The 17,902-nt window shown below is 43.2% G+C and overlaps 1 protein-coding gene across 1 annotated transcript in view; it reads left to right on the top strand.

Moving 5' to 3' along the window:
• Nucleotides 1-17,429, top strand: part of SPATA16 (spermatogenesis associated 16) — a 178,622-nt gene extending 161,193 nt beyond the window's left edge. The window contains exon 11 of the mRNA XM_030215677.1: nucleotides 16,893-17,429. Within this exon, the coding sequence (XP_030071537.1) occupies nucleotides 16,893-17,090 (198 nt within the window). The 3' untranslated portion in view covers nucleotides 17,091-17,429. The remainder of the gene's footprint in view (nucleotides 1-16,892) is intronic.
• Nucleotides 17,430-17,902: the final 473 nt, after the last annotated feature.

The raw sequence follows: 17,902 nt of genomic DNA, 5'->3' as shown, positions 1-17,902 counted from the left end.
CTTTTAAATAGCAGATTTTCACCAGCAGCGAGCAGCAACTAATACGCACGGCTCATGTTGGCCCCACACCCTTCCCTCTGATGCAACTTCCTGTTTCTGCCTAGGCAGAAATACATCAGAGGGAAGGCTGTGGGGCCGGTGCAAGCCATATGTATGTCACTGCTCACTGCTACTTACAAGGTATGCAGGAGGGACACTTGTTGGGAGTTCTCGACTGGTGGGGCTTGGGGATCCCTGCCAGCCACCCCATATGTATGCTGCTACTGGGTGGGCCTGAACCCCCACCCAAGCCCACCCTTGGTTACGCCACTGTTGTGCTATCATGTATGTTGTTGTGGAATAAATACGTGATATATCTGCTGCTAAGTTGAAAGAGGCCAGTCAGTGGCCATGAAAAGGAAACAAATGGACTCCATAATGTGTTCATAATATTCTGCTGTAATTGAACTGTTTCACATAACTCTTTCTGCTGCCCCATCACATTGTTTTCATCAGTCTGCACATAGATTTCCTGTCATCTAAACATTTCTGCTATCTGTACGCTTCTGATTGCACATCCATTTTAAGCAGTTGGGAATTTCACTGAAAAACAACAGATTAGAGCAATAAACCCTTCTGATTAGTCAACAGTAAAAGATTCCATGGTATCACGGTGCCTAATCCAAAATTATAGGTGTCAGTGTATGGATATTTGCTATAGTAGTTAGAAAAAAAAGAGGCAACACAAAACTGTGGAAAATAAACCAGAGGCATAGCCAGACACCCAATTTTGGGTGGGCCTGGGCCCAAGATGGGTAGGCAGAAGAATCCCTTCCCATCCCATAGGTGATTTGGTCTCTCCTCTCGCCTACATGCCATATGGTTTCTCAAATATCCCTCCTCCCCTGCACACCTTTTAAATTTCAGATTTTCAGTGAGGAGCAACTAATACACACTACTCATGTAGGCCCCACATCTTCTGTCACGATGGTGACTGTTTCCTTGTCTGTGCTCTCCTCACCCTGCCTGAACAGCACCCGTAGCTGCCTTGTGATTCCTGCAGCTGAACTTCAGCCGCTGATGGGCTTTATTAATCACCGGGAAACTTCTGTGTTGGCCTTTGCATCGTCTAAGGTCCCTGGTTTGTTGGTGCTTTGTTGCACTTCTGCCTAGTCTGGTTTCTTGTTTGAGTTTCTTGTCCGGTTCTAGTTAGTCTGTGTGTAGTTTAGCTTAGGTTTATTGCTTATTTCCTAGTCTTGTTTCTGGTCTGTATCCTTGGTCTAGTTTCTGTTTGTCTGTGTCTCTTTCTTAGTGGCTGCGTGGCAGCTTTCAGTCCTGACTCTTTTCTGTCTGTGTTCTGGCTTAGTGGCTGCTCTGCAGCTTTCAGTCCTGTCTCGTCTGTCAGTATTTGTACCCTGTTTTAGTGGCTGCTCTGCAGCTTTCAGTCCTGTCTCTTGTCTGTCAGTATTTGTACCCTGTTTTAGTGGCTGCTTGGCAGCTTTCAGTTCCTGTCCTTTAGCGTGTCCATTTCCTGCTTTGTGTAGTATTGTCTGTCTGTGAGTCCTACCCTGTTTCCTGCCTTGCGGCCCATGTTTATTTCTTTCCCCTCTGACCCTTAGTCTCTGTTCAGCCTAGTTGGTATTCAGTTCTTGCTCTGTCCGGTAAGTCCTGCCAGCCGCCTGCACCCAGGGGCTCAACTCCTGGGGAAGGGCGGTCAAGTGCAGGTGAAGTCTAGCTGTTTCTGTCAGAGTTCTGCCTTGTCTCTGGTGTGGGGTGATTTTGCCTGCCACTGCCACTTCTCGGCAGTGGCCCAAGGGCTCACGAACTTAGTTTCTGCCTTGAAAACCTGACATCTTCCCACTGATACAGCTTCCTGTTTCCGCATAGGCAGGAATATGTCAGAGGGAAGGCTGTGGGGCCAGTGTAAGCAGTATGTATCAGTCGCTGCTTCCTGCAGGCTAAGATCTGCTATTTATAAGGTATGCAGGAGGGACAGTTGTTGGGAGTTTTCAGCTTGGGAATCTCTGCTGGCCACATCATAGGTGTGCTGCTACTGGTGGGCCTGAGCTCAAAGTGGGTGGGCCTGGGCCCACCCAAGCCCACTCTTGGCTACACCACTGAAATAAACAGAGTTCTAAAAATGTAATACACAGGAATGGGATCCACTGGAATAAGGTATGATAATACTAAACCTGTGGTTCCCAAACCTAATCCGTGAGGCACCCCAGCCACTCAGGTTTTCAGGATATCCACAATGAATATTCACGAGATAGATTTGCATTAGGTGGAGGCAATCCATCTATCCTGAAAACCTGACTGGCTGGGGTGCCTTCAGGACCAGGTTTGGGAGCCACTGTACTAAACAATGATCACCAGCCAGTTGGGATTCCAGGGTTTCCACAAAAAATATGCATGAGAGAAATCTGATGCAACGGAGACAAGGATGCAGATCTCTCTCCTGAACATTCATTGTGATGTCCTTCCAGAAAATCCCAGGTCAGATTTGGGAACAGCTGTGCAGAAATATGTGATCTTCTCAAGATATGAAACGGCCTGGATTTCACCCTATGTACAATTAGGTTTATCTGCGTACATTTTGTCTGAGTATCAGGTTAATTTGCATAGGTCAGTTACCTAGAATATCAGGCCCATTGACGGGCAGGATTCTGCACTTCTGGATTAAAGAATTGCTCTACCGAGACATGGCTCCACTGGTATCTACAGAGGAACAGAAAAGTGAGGTGAAAACAAGCATTGAAGAAGATAATTCTCTATATCAACCTTCAGTGTGTTTAGGAGAGGGGAGGGGTGACCCAGGAGCAGAGCTGAGAACAGTCACCCTACTCTCTATCCAGCCCTTCTCCTGTTGCTCCTGCCCCTGGCCTAACCCACCCATAAGCATAGTTTGGGAATGAATCACCCCCCCAAATATAGGTATTAATGTTGAATTCATTACCCCTCTTCCACTGCCAATATGACTCCCTTACCCTTTAGCTCCCCCCACCCCCAAAGCAAGCACATAAGCTACACCTTATCACCCATCCCCTCCTGCAGCTCTACAATCCCACTTCCTTTTTCTGTACAAACTAGCCGTTGAGCCCGTTAAAACGGGCTGGTGGGTCGCCGCCCCCGCCTCCCCCCCCCCCCCCCGAGTTCACCGCCCCTCCACCCGGCCCGTCTCTTCGCTATTCAACTTACATCTCCGCAGCAGGCAGAGATCAGCTGAGCTCCCGTCGGCCTTCCTTCTCTGCCTGTGTCCCGCCCTCGTGTGACGTAACGTCAGCGAGGGCGGGACACAGGCAGGGAAGGAAGGCCAACGGCAGCTCAGCTGATCTGCCTGCTGCGGAGATGTAAGTTGAATAGCGAAGAGACGGCCAGGTGGAGGGGTGGCGGCAGCAGCGACTCCGGGGGGGTACCAGTGGCGGCGACCTCGGGGGGGGGGTATCGATGGCGACCTCGGCGGTTCCCTCCCCTTCGCGCAGTTTCCCTCTCTGTCCCGCCCCCCCCCCCCCCCCCCCCGTCATCACGTATTGATGCAGGGGCGGGACAGACAGGGAAGTCTCTACTGCGCATTTGCGAGTGAGTACGGTCACTCGCTGTTTATATGTTTGATTAAGCCCTGGGTTCACTCCATCTACTGTGTTGCTTTCTCAGTTAAATGGACAAATACAGGGAGAAAACAACATCTGTACAGCAGTTGACAGGCAAAGTGAGCTCAGTGTACAATCACTGAAAGAAGCTCCCAGGAAGCCACTAAAGTGTGTCCTGATTTCAACATTTCAAAAAAATCTACACATATAAGCAGTGCCAATTAACTAGTGAAGCTTGCAAAAAGTTTTTTTGATTTTTTTTTACTTTTGAGGCATAATTAGGAAACGAATAACTAAAGAAAAGTACTCATTTAATCCTGTTTAAAGTCTTGGCTGAAGCGAGCACTTCTGTGGAGGAGTGGCCTAGTGTTTAGGGTGGTGGACTTTGGTCCTGAGGAACTGAGTTTGATTCCCGGCACAGGCAGCTCCTTGTGACTCTGGGCAAGTCACTTAACCCTCCATTGCCCCATGTAAGCCGCATTGAGCCTGCCATGAGTGGGAAAGCGCAGGGTACAAATGTAACAAAAATAAAATAGATACTATTGGAGATTCTACATGGAATGTTGCTACTATTGGAGATTCTACATGGAATGTTGCTATTCCACTAGCAACATTCCATGTAGAAGCCTGCGCGGCCACATTGGTGATGTGCAAGGGCCAACTTCTACATGGAATGTTGCTAGTGGAATCTCAAATAGTAGCAACAGTGGAGGAGTGGCCTAGTGGTTAGGGTGGTGGACTTTGGTCCTGAGGAACTGAGTTTGATTCCCGGCACAGGCAGCTCCTTGTGACTCTGGGCAAGTCACTTAACCCTCCATTGCCCCATGTAAGCCGCATTGAGCCTGCCATGAGTGGGAAAGCGCAGGGTACAAATGTAACAAAAATAAAATAGATACTATTGGAGATTCTACATGGAATGTTGCTACTATTGGAGATTCTACATGGAATGTTGCTACTACTGGAGATTCTACATGGAATGGATGTAGAAGGCTGCGCAGGCTTCTGTTTCTGTGAGTCTGACGTCCTGCACGTATGTGCAGGATGTCAGACTCACAGCAGCAGAAGCCTGCGCGGCCACATTGGTGATCTGCAAGGGCTGACTTCTACATGGAATGTTGCTAGTGGAATAGCAACATTCCATGTAGAATCTCAAGTAGTAGCAAGAGTGGAGGAGTGGCCTAGTGGTTAGGGTGGTGGACTTTGGTCCTGGGGAACTGAGGAAATGAGTTTGATTCCCACAGTCAGGCACAGGCAGCTCCTTGTGACTCTGGGCAAGTCACTTAACCCTCCATTGCCCCATGTAAGCCGCAATGAGCCTGCCATGAGTGGGAAAGCGCGGGGTACAAATGTAACAAAAAAAAAAGCACTGTGTGTCTCAGAGCTGATGTAAAACCTCTAGAAATGTAAGTCAGGGCCAGCGTTGGGGGGGGGGGGGGGGAACAAGGCAACTACCCTGGGCCCCACATCTCCAGGGTGCCCCCATGGTCCGGCATCTGTTCCTCTTCTCCCCACCGTCTCTCTCCTTTCCCAGTCTACTTTAAGAACCATTTCCCTTCATAGAGGAGTCACCGGCATTGCAGTGATTCAGGCATGACCATGGTTTAAAAATATCATAGTGGAAACCCAGATCAGATGTAATCCACATATTAATTAAAGTGGTAAGAAGAGCAAATGCCTGCCAGAGTGGTTAAAAGGTGACGTAAAGGAGACTATTAGCGCCAAAAGAGCATCCTTCAAAGATGAGAAAAGGATCCGAATGAAGAAAATAAGAAGCAGCATAAGCAGTGTAAGAAGGCTAAAAGAGAATATAAAGAAAAACTTGCCGTGGCAACAAAAACTCATAGTAACACCTTTTTCAGGTACCTCAGTAGCAGAAAGCCTGTGAGGGAATCCTTGGAACCATTAAATCATAAAGGAGCAAAAGGGGCACTCAGGGAGGACAAACCTTAACAGAGAGATTGAATGAATTATTTACTTCGGTCTTTACTGAAGAAGATGTATGAGATCTACCTGTACCAGAAATGATTTTCAAGGGTAATGAGGCAGAGGACCTGAAAGAAATCTCAGTGAACCTGGAAGATATATTGAGCCAAATTGACAAATTAAAGAGTAGTAAATCACCTGAACCAAATGGTATACAACCCAGATCTGCTGTTTAGTGATCTGTACCCTGTCGTTAAAATCATCTGTAATACCTGAAGATTGGAGGGTGGCTAATGTAACACCTGTTTTCAAAAGCATCTAGGGGTGATCCAGGAAACTACAGATCAGTAAGCCTGATGTCAGTGCCGGGTAAAACAGTGGAAACTATTATAAAGAATAAAATCATAGAACACATAGAGAAACATGGTTTAATGGGAGGACAGAGTCAACATAGATTGCCTCACCAATTTGCTTCATTTCTTTGAATGCATGAATAAACATATGGATAAAGGTGAGCTGGTTGATGTAGTGTAGATCTTCAGAAAGTGTTTGACAAAGTCCCTCATGAGAGACTCCCGAGAAAATTAAAAACCCATGGGATAGGAGGCAATGTTCTGTTGTGGATTGGTTGATGGATAAAAAACAGAGGATAGGGTTAAATGACCAATTCTCTCAGTGGAGGAGGGTAAACAGTGGAGTACCTCTAGGATCTGAACCGGGACCAGTGCTATTTAACATATATAAATGATCTGGAAATGGGAACAACGAGTGAGGTGATTAAATTTGCAGACAACACAAAGATATTCAAAGTTGTTAAAAAGTATGCAGATTGTGAAAAATGGCAGGAAGACCTTAGGAAGTTGGAAGACTGGGCATCCAAATAGCAGATGAGATTTACCCCCTAATTCTATAAAAATTGCCAAAAATTGCATGCACAAACTTAGGCACGTACAATTTAATTGAATAATGAGCCAATTAGTACCAATAATTGGAATTTTAACAAGTTATTATTGGTGTTAATTGAAATCAATTAACATGTACACGTGTAAATGTAGACACGTGATCTGCACCTAAATTTCACCTGCATCCCAGAAAAGGGAGTGCAGAAATGGGATGGTCATAGGCGTTTCAGGGCCTGGATTCCAGTTATAGCACAATTATAGAATAAGGGGGTTCCAGGTGTAAATTTAGGTGGGGCATTTGTACCACGTTTTTGTTGGTACAAATGGATGTGCCTAAATTTACATGTGATCCCTGTGCTTAAGCACTATTCTGTAAACCATGCCTAACTTTAGGTATGGCTTATAGAATAGTAACATAGTAAGTGACGGCAGATAAAGACCTGAACAGTCCATCTAGTCTGCCCAACAACATAAACTCATTTTACATGGTATGTGATACTTTATACCCGAGTTTGATTTGTCCTTGCCATTCTCAGGGCACAGACTGTAGAAGTCTGCCCAGCACTCTTCTTGTACTAAGTTCTGAAGCTAACGTTGAAACCCCTTAAAATTTACACTCCAGCCCATCCATATCTATTCAGTCACGATCAGGGCGTAGACCGTGGAAGTCTGCCTAGCAACGGTTTCGCTTCCCAATTGCCAACATCGCCACCTAATCTCTGCTAAGATTCCGTGGATCCATTCCTTCTAAACAGGATTCCTTTGTGTTTATCCCACGCACTTTTGAATTCCATTACCATTTTCATCTCCACCACCTCCCGCGGGAGGGTATTCCACATATCCACAACCCTCTCTGTGAAAAAATACTTCCTCAAATTACTCCTGAGTCTGCCCCCCTTCAACTTCAATTCATGTCCTCTAGTTCTACCGCCTTCCCGTCTCCGAAAAAGATTTGTTTGCGGATTAACACCTTTCAAATATTTGAATGTCTGTATCATGTCACCCCTGTTTCTCCTTTCCTCCAAGGTATACATGTTCAGGTCAGCAAGTCTCTCCTTGTATGGTTTGCAACACAAATCCCATACCATTTTTGTAGCTTTTCTTTGCACCACTTCCAGTCTTTTTACATCTTTAGCAATATATGGCCTCCAAAACTGAACACAATACGCTTAAGTGCTTTTTTCCTCTTTGATTTTTTAGGGGCAATTTATAGAATCCACCCCTTAATGTGGACAAGTGCAAAGCGATGCACGTTAGGAAGAATAATTCAAATCATAATTATTTGATGCTAGATTCCACCCTAGAAGTCAGCACCCAAGAAAAAGATCTAGGTGTCATCCTGGACAGTGCACTAAAATCTTCTGCTAGCATGTGGTGGCAGCCAAAAAAGCAAACAGAATGCTAGGAATTATTAGATAGAAAACAAGACAAAGAATATTATAATGCCTCTGTATCGCTCCATGGTGCAACCACACCTTGAGTATTGTGTATATCTTTAAAAAGATATAGCAGAATTTTAAAAGGTTTAAATAAGGGTGACGAAAATGATTAAGGGGATGGAACTCTTCCCATATGAGGAAAGGCTTAAGAGGTTAGGACTTTTCAGCTTGGAAAAGAGAAGGCTGAGGGGGAATATGATAGAGATCTACAAAATACCAAGTGGTGTAGAGGTGATCTGATACAGACATTTAAGTACTTGAAAGGTATTAATATACAAGCAAACGTCTTCCAGAAACGTAGGGGTGGTAGAACTAGAAGACATGAAAGGAGGTTGCAGGGAGGTAGACTTACAAGTAGCATCAGGAAATACTTTTTCACGGAGAGGTTAGTGGATGCCTGGAACGCCCTTCTAGGAGAGGTGGTAGAGTCAAGAATGGTGAACAAATTCATATTAAAGAGTAGTAAATCACATGAACCAGATGGTATAAACCCCAGGGTACTGAAAGAACTCAAATATGAAATTTCAGATCTGCTGTTAGTGATCTGTACCCTGTCGTTAAAATCATCTGTACTACCTGAAGATTGGAGGGTGGCACAGGGGATGCCTAAATAGAAAGAGGAGGAAAATACATGTTGAGGTATGGTGTTAAGAGTAGTGGGAACTTCTACAGTCTATGTGCCACAAATGGCAAAAGACTGAAAGAAGTTTCACCAAATCCAGCATGGAGAAACTAAGGTCAATGCCGGACAGACTTTTATGGTCTGTGCCCTGCAAATGGCAAAAGACAGATGAAATATGGCAACGCCAGTGTTGTAGATTACTTTATTGTCATGTGCTGCAAGTGAGGGTGCTATTCAGCTCAGGGAGGAGGGGTAGACATCTTGGCTGGTACGTTGAATACTGTTAGCAATACTTGGGGATGATGATATGTGGTTATAACCATCATGTTTGCCTGCCTATATGGTTGTTATGGTGGAGACTTGACAACCAGTGTTTAAGCATAGATGACTAAGGTGGCTCTATCCACCTTGTTGGGCAGATTGGATGGACTGTGCAAGTCTTTATCTGTCGTCATTTACTGTGTTACTGATGTAAAACCTCTGTGTGTCTCAGTGTTGCTATAAAACCTCTGTATGTCTCGGTGCTGATGTAAAATGAGTAATATATATGTATATTTTTGGTCTGCCCTAGCCCCCTTGAAATCTCTGCATCCCAGCCACCCATACGTGTAGATAACAGCTTTCTAAAATTGCTGTTTACAAGTGTAGCCAATCCACATGTGTTAATACCACATAAAGATGCTTCTACAATGACCTCCATACTGTAGTTATACTGACAAAAGTAAGTTAAGACTTAAAGCTTAGAAGTACCTTTAGAAAATCATTTTTAAACTTTATTTTAAAAATGTATATATAACCAATTTGACCACAAATCATTCAAATCAATTAACAAAGCCATAAAATACACATACATATTAACTAACGTTAAAATCCTAATAACACATACACACCCCACATCCATAACAGTACACCAAGGAAAAACGATCTTTCAGCAATGCCAACAGATCACTGTCCATTCAATCTCACAGTAAACCTCCTTGATCTGATATATTAAGATATGCTCATTTCTTTCACAATTGCAACATAAAAACTATACTTTTAATAATGCATAAAAATGTCTTTTTTTTCAGCCCTAAAAATGAAATGATTGTATAACTCAGAAAGTCAAAATGCATTAATGAAGATATGGTAGAAGTGCTCTAATGTGAAGGCAAGGATGAAAGAAGACGGAGAGCTTCCCTCATTCTCTTTCTGCCTCCACATAAGATAATAAGGTAGTAGCATGACAAAATATAATAAAGGACACCTCCCAGAGGGTTTACTTTCACTCAGAGCTCTCTGTAGGCAGAAGATGCCCCATAGTGAGATCAAACCCATCTTTCCGTTTTAAAAAATGACTTTGAGAAACTCATTAACTTAGGAGAAAGATAATTTGGGAAACATAATTATCATATTCTGCATATAATTTTTTTTTTAAAAACCTTAATACTCATTTATGTCACATCTTTTTCACTTATCCGTAATTAGACAAGGACTGAACAAAGGATTAAAGTGATAAATGCATTTGAAAACAACTATATTTGGAGGGATTGTCATTGTACTTGGGCTATTCAGTTAATTGGACCCTTTGTACCATCCAGTGTAAATATAAGATTACCTAGTGAAGGATTTCCCATTTACAGGTCGTCTAAGCAGAAGAATTATTCCCCCCCCCCCCTCCCCAGTATTCAGGAGCCTAAAGTGATCAGGAGGTAGCCTCTATTTAATTAAGCAATAGTCCCCTTGGTAAAAGGTTCTATTGCCAGTTAATTGCTTGTGACTTAAGTTAGCTGTCCCAAGGTGCTGGCAAGGACATTTCATGAACACAAAGACAATTATTCTGCCACCCAGAGGGACCATTATTTTAGGAACTGAAATTTACTTTACAATACATATTCATTTTTTAATACCCTAACTTCAAAGTCCAAAAACAGATGAAAAAGACTTAATGAAATATATATATCCTCAGATTTATATGTAAAGGAACTCATAAGGTATTTTAGCCATCCTTATCTTCCCAGAGTCAGGGCTGATGAAAGACTATTAGGCACTGTACAAAAACTTTCAGTCTTGTGCCCTGCCCCCACCCCTCCATCACAATCCAGCATCTCACTGCTCCCTCTCTTCCCAACATAGTCCAGTATCCCCCCCCCCCCCCCGCCTAATCTAGTTTCTTCCTGCCTCATAGATCAGCAATCTCCCTCTCTCTGTTCTTCTTCCCCTACCACCTGACAGCCTAGCATCTTGTGTCCTCCCCTACCTAGTTGTCCAGCATCTCCTTTTTGTTATCCCTTGATGCAGTGGCTGGGTAGAACAAACAGAGCTCAGCAGGCAGACCCAGATACACCAAATCCACGCTAAAAGCCCTTCCCTTACCAATCCCCGGTTGCTGCTTACCAATTTTGTAAACAACGGGCGTGCATGAAGGAAATCACATGCAAATGAGCTGCTCACTATTAGCACGTTTGCATGCGATCCCCTTGCAGCCACTCGGGCAGCCGAGCATGCACAGAGCAGCCAAGTGTTAAGCGTGGCTGCTCTGCGCATGTCACAGGTGGCTTCATACATGCAGACAAGCTGCATGTATAATAGCCATTTATAGCACTTGCCTGCCTGCCTGCCTTGCCTTCCAATCACAATATGTTTAGCTGACACTGGTGTCTGCTAAACACGCTGTGATTGGTGAGAGAGACCAGGACTGTGTAAATGGGTCGAGAAACAAAAAAAAAAGTGTTTTCTGTTGGAGTTCAATTCTATTTCAAATCGGACCTTTAAAAAAAAATGAGAAATCATTTTCTTGAAGAGACATGCTTGTATTTTCCCCTATCCCGTTTTCTTCAAGTGCTTCTGGAAGAGATAACTTCCTGCCCTACAATGCCAGCACCAGATGAGAGCAAGAGGGCACAAGGGAGATTTCCAATGAGCACCGAGCAGCTCCTGAAGATCAGCTTCCTTGCACCAGCAGCCCAGCCAGGGATTAACGAGAGCTGCAGACCTCCCGTTAGATTTTCCACGGTAAAAGTAGGAACTGCTTTTGTGCACGGGGTCGGAAAACAGCTGTGCATTGCATTGCATGCACATTAGTAATTAGCTCATTATAATAGCTTTGCATTCTGTTTTCATTATCTGCTACCGTGACAGGAAAATAGCTCGGAGAACCCCTTTGTGCATGTCTCGTTTTACTACTTGCTCGTTAACCGGCTAGAACTAGTTTAAAAACCACGTTGTTGGCTCGTTATGTTTAATGCATCTGGGCTTAAACCACAAGGAAGTACAGGGCTTCAATATATGTGCACACAGAAGGCCGATGTGTACCCACCCACTCCATAACAGGAGGTCTGCATTGGAGTAAGGATGGGCTATCATTTGAAACTAATGTCATTTGCCGATAAGTGAGTGTTCTTTCCATATCATGCGCACTTTTCTTAAAGAACATGTGCTAAATGTACACAGAGGAGTGAATTCAATAAAGTTCTTTAAAGGGAGCATGCCCTTTATAGAACAGCATTCAGTGCAGATTCTGTGCTTAACTTTTGGGTGCTGTACATACACCTGCTAAAAGCAGGAGTAAATGTTGGCACCCAACTTAGCAATGCTTCCGGCGAGTTCTGTACATCCACGAGCAACTTTTTGGAACACCCCCGACACGCCCCTGGCCTAGCCCCCTTTTCAGATACACGCGATTGAAGTTAGGTGCCATGTTTATAGAATAGCGCACAGCATTATACACGTGCAAATTTTTAAGACTGCCAACTAACATCAATATTTATTTATTTGCTACACTTGTACCCCACACTTTCCCACTCATAGCAGGTTCAATGCGGCTTACATAGTAATAGGAATACAAAGTATAGTGCAGAGAAAACAGGCTAAGCTTAGCAGAGTAATGGGGAAGTGTAGATAGGTAATATAATAAGGGAGAGGGATTAGAGGAGGTAGGAAGAGGTGCTGGGTTTAGGCTAGATTGAAATAATCAAGGGATAGGGTCAGGGTGAGCATAGGGAAAAAAATTGGAGGAGGCGTAGTCTGAATCATTGCCGTCGTAGGATTGGGTGATGAATAGGTGGATTCTTAGGGTTAGGTTATGGCGTTTGGATAAGCTTTCTTGAATAGATGGGTTTTCAGCAATTTTCTGAAGGGTAGGTAGTCTTTAATAGAGCGAATGGGTCTGGGTAGGGCATTCCAGAGTTGACTGTCTTTGAAGGAGAAGTTGGAATCATGCAAGGATTTATACTTGAGCCCTTTGCAGCTAGGGTAGTGCAGGTTGAGGTAATTCCGAGAGGATTCAGAAGTGTTTCTAGTGGGTAGGTCAATCAAGTTGGTCATGAAACTCGGAGATTCTCCATGGATGATCTTGTGAATCAGTGTATGAACCTTGAAGTTTATTTGTTCTTTAATAGGGAGCCAATGAAGCTTTTCACGAAGGGGTGATACACTCTCAAATCGTGATTTACCAAAATTGAGTCTGACTGCTGTGTTTTGGAAAGTCTGGAAATTAGTTGTTAGCACCCAACTATTGATGTTTCCGAGCTCATTAGTCAATATATTTGCCCGCACATCACAAATTTGGGTGCAATACATAGAATCTGGGAGCTAGCACACACTTTTTCTCAATAGTGCACATGTGCACACCCGCGAAATGCTTTGCGCTTGTGTGCACTATCAGAAAAGAGTGTGCAGTACAGAGGTTATTCCATACAGGTTGCGTAATTACCATTATAAAATACTAGTGTAAGTTGACATGTATGCGCTGAACTTTAGGCGTGAGCACTTATGCCATGTCAAAGGCTGGTGTAAATGCTCGCGCCTAACTGCTGTCAGTTATGCGCATAACAGTATTCAGTTCCATAGCTGTTGGCATGTGAAGGTATTTGCTACAATAAGCTTTTATAATTCTTTGTTTTATTGCATTAGCCTGAGTTGATATCATAGATCAGTCTCTTAGGGGTCCTTTTACAAAGGTGTACTAAAAAATGGCCTGTGGTAGTGTAGGCGCGTGTTTTGGGCGCGTGCAGAATTATTTTTCAGCGCGCCTGTAAAAAAATTGCCTTTTTTAAAATTTTTGCCAAAAATGGACGTGCGGCAAAATGAAAATTGCCACACATCCGTTTTGGGTCTGAGACCTTACCGCCAGCCATTAACCTAGCGGTAAGGTCTCACGCAGTAACCGGGCGGTAATGACCCATGCATGCCAAATGCCAATTGGCACACATCTGATGCGCACATCTGAAAATAAAAATTATTTTTCGGATGCGGGTATTGGACGTGCGTCAAAAATGAAATTACCGTAAGAGGCATGTGGTAGCCCGATGGTAACTCCATTTTGGTGTGTGTTGGGCACACGTAGACACACGGCTTAGTAAAAGGGCCTCTTAATGACTGTCATCTTGCTCTGGTCCTAGGTTGGGGATAAAGCAGGTTGTAAAAGCCTAATATAACATAACACGATGGGCTTGTGGCACAGAGCACAAGGGGCAGGGAGGTGTATCTGAGAGTGAGATGACAGCTGAGATAGAGCAACTGCAACTGAGATTCTAAAGTTGACTTGATAAGTTTTCAGGTACTATTGCAGAGACTGTAGTATATGAGTGACTCTCTTGAATTATGTACTCAGCGTCATTCAGGTGTCAGCATTCTAGATGAGTCTGCAACACTAAAACAGACTTCCAAACGATAACAGTGCAGTTATGCTAATATTTCCTTGCTTTGATGAGACAGTAAAAGAAATGAGGGTCTCACACAAAGCATTATTAATGCACGAGATAGTCACCTTTTCTTGTAGATAAAAAAAGTGGCTCGTCTATAGCTCTTCAACAGAAAATAAACTAATGAGATCTAACGAATGTTATGGACTGGCAGAGGCAGGAAAGAGCGCTCGAGAAATGCAGAGGTAGGGGGAAAGTGAAAGCGAGGAAGACAGAACGGGGAAAGACTCTGGGTAACAGAATAATTGTGGAAGAAAGAGATCTGATTAGTGCTGCGAGTGGAACGGATCCCTATAAAAGAGCAATTATAACACTGGACATGTTACTCGAGGGTACACTAGAATCCGAAACAGGTCCGGCTGAGCTTTCACTGTCTATTGGGACTGCTGCATTGAAATATGGTCCTACTGAACATGAGTTGTAGACTATTCATCTGGCCTTCTTTAAAGTAGTGATTTCCCCACGCAACGTCTAGCTTTATGATGGTCACACAGCTGACAGAAGCATAAATAAAGATATGTGAGTTATTCCAGGTAGCTGATGGTCAGTGCTAACTGACCATTTCTTCTGAAGCATGGAACTGATGGAAGGACCCTAGTACTGAGCCTGATGGAGTTTTTTTTTCCTCCTAAGGATGAGATTTTTAAAAAGCTGCAGTTAAAAATCTGCCCTTCTTTCTACAAAGTTGTTTTTTTTTTAATCGCAAAATTCTTCAAAACAGAGATCAGCAGATTTAATTTTAAGGTCCCTCGTATAGACTTCATTCAGAGACAGCAGAATTACTACGAAAAAGGCTGAGTGTGTGAGAAAGCACTTGTGAATAGCACTTAGTTGTGACTATGCATAAATTGAAAGGAGAATACTGCATAAAAGTACTATAGATTGAAATATAATGTAACTTGATTAGACCAAAAGACTACTTCACACAGTACTTTTGTTCTTGCTGCCCAGGAACAGTGAGTGGCTCCTGGGGCTGCTGCAAATGTGGCAGTTTCAATCAGGGGCGGACTGACAGCGATCTGGACTCCCGGGCAGTAAAGTGTGCAGCGGCGGCAGTCCGACTGGGGGGGGGGGATGCAATGGTCCGGTCCTGGTCTGGGCCTGGCTGGGTCTTTCGGTGGCCCTGTTTACACCAACTAAACCCTCACACTTAAATTAGGAACGGATCTCCCTTATTCTATAACAGCTCGTATAAATTGTGGGAACACCTCTGATCCGCCCCTGACCCACCCATGGCCATGCCCTGTTTTTGGAGCTGTGCATAAAATTTACGCATGGATCCCGGCACATAAATGTGCATGTGGAAATTTAAATTAATCCCAATTAACACCAGTTTATTATTTGGGTCAAATTATCAGCATTAATTGGCTCATTATTCAAGTCAAATTGCGCACGCAAATTGGGCGCATGTCCAAACTTGCACACACAATTCTGAGTGCCATATATAGAATTCAGTGCATGGTGCATAACTGTGGGGGAGCACAGCTGTGGGCCATGGGCATGTCTGCAATGATGCAACTCTATCATAGATAGTAACATAGTAGATGACGGCAGAAAAAGACCTGCACGGGCCATCCAGTCTGCCCAACAAGACAAACTCATATGTGCTACTTTTTGTGTATATCTTACCTTGATTTGTAACTGTCATTTTCAGGGCACAGACAGTACAAGTCTGCCCAGCACTATCCCCGCCTCCCAATCACCAGTCCCGCCTCCCACTACCGGCTCTGGCACAGACCGTATAAGTCTGCCCAGCACTATCCCCGCCTCCCACCACCGGCTCTGGCACAGACCATATAAGTCTGGCCAGCACTATCCCCGCCTCCCAACCACCAGCTCCACCACCCAATCTCGGCTAAGCTCCTGAGGATCCATCGGTTACTCACTTCACGTGGCTCATGTAGGACTACCCATTTGCCCCTGCCATTCACATGGCATAAACCAAGGCACGGCCATGCCGACTTTCACTAGTACATCTTTGCACACATCTTTGCGCACAGATTACATTTTAGAATTGGTGCCAGTGCATAACGTCAGTGCAACTAAATTGGCAACGCCAATTTCTACAGTTGCCTTCATTACAATTTGTAGCATAGACAATGGTAATATAAGCTCATTCCAAACTCTTAAAAATCTCTAATTTTTAATCAAAACTAAATGACAGGATTACTCATTCTACACCAACACCAATGCCTGTGAAGAAAATGTCTTCTTCTTCTGTTTCTTTCACTGTGCACTCAGCTGGCTAATATTTTATAGGAAACATATTTATTCAGTTACATGTTGATTTCATAGAAAAATGGTTCTTGCCATAGCAATGTACAACGCTCATTTTTCTTTCCCTGCAAGCATATGGCATTTAAATGCCACAACCTCTGTTTGCTTTCCGTATTCTTTTCTTATAAAAAAAAACTGCAAAAGATTAATTTCCTCATCATGCATCTCTGTTAAAGTGGCTGTTTTTCAATGCCATTAAAGGACAGCTTTTTGACAAATTCCTATTCCCATCTTGCAGGGTTTTCAACATTTGTAAGGGACAGTAGGCTAGTCTGTATTTGTAAAACAATTGATTCCCACGGGGCGATAAAAATTCTTTTGATTTTAGTTCCACAGTTGAAAGTGTGGCAGTTATTCCTAATCTACTTTTGAAATAAGGTAATTGGAAAATGAAGGGGGTTTTTCCCCCCTTTTTTTAATGTTTCTGTTTAAAAAGGGGGTATGTTTTATCTAGACACACTTTTTTTTTATTTTAGGTTGGACTAATTGAAGACTATTTGTACCAGTTAGAAGACAGCTTCTTAAGAACAAAAAAACTTAGAAGCGCTCGGAGGCAGAGGATGAAAATGAAAAGGCTTCAAAGCGTGCAACTCTGCCAGTCACAGGAAAGCACCCAACCATCCCCAAGGCACCCTGCGGAAGGGGGCAAGGACATGCATACAGTGGAAATATGACAGCTGGGACAGCAAAGGCTTCTCAGCTAATGAATGAGGTGTCTCCTCACGGCACCTCATCTGCAGTACAGGGTGCTCCTACACTTCATTTCTCAACTGGCAGAAATAAATGTTTTGAGGAAATTCAAGCTTGCTTCTCTAAATGTGCTGTCGACGAATCATTAATTCTGCTCACTGTCTTCTTGCTTGCTCTATAACCTGTAATAAAGATAAATCCTCTGCCTAAAATTGGCCACAGATATTTATTATTGATTAACAAGCTTTAGAAGGAATTTCATATTATTAAGGACAAGACATGGTAGGTATTTCATATAAAGGGACTAGAGTAAAGCTTGGTCACATGGAACAGTCTTCTGATAGCATGATTTTAAAAAATTGGTCCACAGTAGAAGTCATTATTTACCTTTTAATATTCAATTTCAGTTCAGAGTTGCTTAATATTGTATTTGCTGTGTCAAATTAAAAGACTATCTGTGTTTATGACTTTCACTAAAATGTAATTTTGTTGCATAAGGGGCCCTGATTCTTGATTCCAGGAAATAGAAAGGGTAAATATTAAAAGTAATTGTATATAATCTATCATACTTTTCATAAGAAAATAGTTTGTAAATGTAAAGGAATTGTAGAGGTTTTTTTTGTATAATTAGTAGAAATAAGAATCAACAAATTGCAGATAATTTTGAAGTGATTTAATACATCTGTCACAGCTCAGTCCATTCAACTGCACTTTCAAACTGTGCATATGGGCTTATTCTCCTCCACGTTTTTGAATTTCACTAATATTTTTTGTCTCTAACCCCTCCTCAGAAAGG

This window comes from Microcaecilia unicolor, chromosome 10 (assembly GCF_901765095.1).
Source record: "Microcaecilia unicolor chromosome 10, aMicUni1.1, whole genome shotgun sequence".
Taxonomy (NCBI): Eukaryota; Metazoa; Chordata; class Amphibia; order Gymnophiona; family Siphonopidae; genus Microcaecilia; species Microcaecilia unicolor.
This window is presented reverse-complemented; position numbering and strand designations above follow the sequence as displayed.